This window comes from Saccostrea cucullata, unplaced genomic scaffold, assembly GCF_032062105.1.
Source record: "Saccostrea cucullata isolate Sc308-1 unplaced genomic scaffold, CSIRO_AGI_Scuc_v1 ctg19737, whole genome shotgun sequence".
NCBI classification, from domain to species: domain Eukaryota; kingdom Metazoa; phylum Mollusca; class Bivalvia; order Ostreida; family Ostreidae; genus Saccostrea; species Saccostrea cuccullata.
In genome coordinates, this window is record NW_026920792.1 from 1,987 (window position 1) to 5,034 (window position 3,048).

Genomic DNA, 3,048 nt, shown 5'->3' on the forward strand with positions numbered 1-3,048 from the left:
AATATGTTGATATTTTGATAACCGCTTGGTTGAGGCGTTGAACACTTTGAATGAGTTGAAATAAATAAAATAAATATATTGAATGCGATTAGAACATACATAAAATGTAGAGCGAGCTTCTTTGGCACATTGCAAAGCCAGGAGTGGATCATAAGTGGTATATCTGGAAGGAAGTTCAAAGAAAAGGGGAGAGGGGGCGGGTTCAGATCTGCCTTATAAATATGGAAATTATTTTGCTATAGTATATGTTTCAAAGGGACCAAGTTCCTATTATGCTATAGATATAGGTAAGTTAGCGGTATTGCAGTGTACATACGTGTAGCATCATTCATGCAAACATTGGAGGACATATCGCACGGTATCTGCAGTCATTTCAAGGTTCGGCATGGAACGTTATGATCTCAAAGAGACACAAAACGTCACAATATGGATGACGTCATAAAAGTGAGATGTCATACTTTCTCAGTTGTCAAGGAACACTGTAGTGAAGGAAAAGGCAGCAAACATTTGGTAAGAATTTCCATAGCTTTTATTCTAAGAAATTTGTCCTTATTCTGCAAAATGAAGTAGAGAACCTGTTTCGTATCTTCCAAATGATAGAAATCGACATGTTCCGCATATTCCATTTATTAATTTTGACTTGACAATAAATAATTAAAAGGATTAAGAAAAGTGGAAGGGCGGTTGAAATGAAATTGCAAAATAAACTTTTTTTTCTTTTTTTTTTGCAATGTGAGATTTTATTTTTTTTTTCTTATTTTAGAAAACATGGAGGATAAGTTACAAATACTGAAGTTCGACAAGCCGTGGTATGTTATGGTGGAAGACCATGAAATGTGTCAGGTAATTTCAAATTAAATACTACATGCACGTGTCTCATGCATTCTAACACAAGAACAGTGTTTACAAACTTGGAGACTTTTTTGTCGTTTAATGACGAGTGAGTGAAATAGATCACAAATGCCCAATTCAACGGTCAGTTATATTAGATTAAATCAAATATAAGCGCTCGAATAACTTAGTAGACCTTATTAATTTTCACTTGATGGGTTGTAGTTAATATTAAGCTGTCCTAAGTTTTCACAAGTATCGTGCAGAATATTCGAAAAGTATAGAGTGGTCTTTTGACCATCACCTAACTGTTTGACGCGATGCTGCATGTCCGAAATAAATTGACAGTTTTCACTGTATGTTTACAGCTGTGTGTTTAAGAACAAAGCTTTTTTGTGAAGCAGATAGGTTCTACAGAGTACCAGTTTAGAATTGTAAATTCAATCAATTGATTAACATCAATTGTCGCATTTTCTTCATTCTAGAGCATTTTTGACGATCTTCTTGAAAAAGTGGATAGAGAGATTGCTATCAAAAACAAACTGGACGCTCTAATGGCAAGAGCGCAGGTATTCATATGTTACATGCCTTTGTATATTTATAAATTGCATTTTGATTGGAAATATGTCGATTTGGCAATTTTGACTTTTCGATTCTGAACTTAAAAAAAATTTATGTGTTTTAAAAAAAATACTTACATTAATTTTAGGAAAGGCAAAGGAGGTATGAAATTCTCAAGTTTGATAGACCGTGGTGCGAAATGGTGGAGGAACCAGAAATATGCGAGGTAAGCACGGAAAATGAACGTTTTCATCAATGTGCATTTTTTAAGTTTTAATGCTCTACCAGAAATCTTTAAGCATGCGCTCATTTGTATAAATACACCCCTTATATAGAATGTCAAACACTTTTAAATCGAAATAAATGTATCCAATAAGTACATCAGTGTCGGACAACAATCAATTTACTTGACTTTATTCTAGGATATACTCGATGACTTGACCACGGGAGTGGAGACAGAGGATGACACACGACATTTTAAACACGTGATGGCTACCGTTCTTGATGAGTTAAAGGTAGGTTGTCATCTGAAAATTTGCTTTAAAAACATTATCTTTTTTTTAATGGAAGCTACAAAAATCTGCAGAACTGAGAATAATGTAGTTTGTGTTCAATTAAGTGACACGAAGGCAACGAAATGCAAAGATTTCATTTTAAATAAGTTATCTTTTTTTCCTCAAAAAATTAATTCCTTCTTTTTAGTCGAAAATACCCGTTCTTCAAGAACAAGAGACGACCTCGTTAAAGAAAGATGCTTCAATGAAAGACACAAACGCTGATATAAAGAAGACAGATAATACTTCTAGTGTCGTAAGTCTCTCACAATTTTACCCCCCCCCCCCCCCCGCCAATAATGTAAAGCAAATATTTAGAGATTTTATTTCTTAAACTATAACATTCGAATTAATCTGACTAATTGATTTTATTTATTTCTTTGTTTTATTTTCTAACTTTTTTTCCCTATTTACTTGCAGGTCACTCGTAGAACATTTTTCCAGAACATGAAGAAAAGGCTCCGCAAGATGTTCTTCAGTTGTTGTATGAAGCAAGGAGAAGACTGTGATACTTGTTAAATATCTGTTCCTGTCTTTCGAATTTGAACGTTTTGTAATTTTTTTAAGCATTTGATATCGTCCCTAAATATACACATTACCTACAAACCAAGTATTCAGTGTTGTGTTATTTTTTTAACAGTCTGAAAATTTCTTTTCCCAGTGGATATTGTGCCATATAAGCGGTTATCCATGAAGAATCTTTTTTTCCTGCAAAATCTGGTATTTAGAGCGCCGGCAGAGTGAATAGGACGAGCAAAAATAATACATATATAAACTGTGAATGATGTCATCACCAGAATGTTTTTGTGGGTGTGCACAATTTTCTAATATTGTTAAAAGATTGGACACTCTAAAATGCACCTAAAAACTGATTTAAATAATAATATAGAGTGAAATATTTAAGACAATCGAAGATTTGTAGAATTGCATTAGCGTTTTGTAATTCGTAGGTAACACGGTGGAACACCGACTTTGATAGTTATCGCAAAAGTTGTACAGTAACTGGGTCTCAACATAAATAATGTCAGTCCTACATATTTAGTTTTTGTTGACGTATACAAAGACCAATATATTGTCATTATTTTGATATTTAATTTTATTT

The 3,048-nt window shown here is 33.3% G+C and overlaps 1 protein-coding gene across 1 annotated transcript; it reads left to right on the plus strand.

The window, feature by feature from the left end:
- Positions 1–473: 473 nt before the first annotated feature.
- On the plus strand, positions 474–2,506 carry LOC134257939 (uncharacterized). The gene is made up of 7 exons (XM_062740518.1): positions 474–510; positions 764–843; positions 1,317–1,400; positions 1,541–1,618; positions 1,815–1,907; positions 2,095–2,202; positions 2,367–2,506. The coding sequence occupies exons 2-7, from the start codon at positions 769–771 to the stop codon at positions 2,463–2,465; spliced, it is 537 nt and encodes a 178-aa protein (XP_062596502.1). The 5' UTR covers positions 474–510; positions 764–768; the 3' UTR covers positions 2,466–2,506.
- Positions 2,507–3,048: the final 542 nt, after the last annotated feature.

Coding starts and splice junctions, on each gene's coding strand:
- LOC134257939 (XM_062740518.1), top strand. CDS start 769: ATGGAGGATAAGTTACAAATACTGAAGTTCGACAAGCCGTGGTATGTT. Junction 844..1,316: donor AAGACCATGAAATGTGTCAG/GTAATTTCAAAT, acceptor TCTTCATTCTAG/AGCATTTTTGACGATCTTCT. Junction 1,908..2,094: donor CCGTTCTTGATGAGTTAAAG/GTAGGTTGTCAT, acceptor CCTTCTTTTTAG/TCGAAAATACCCGTTCTTCA.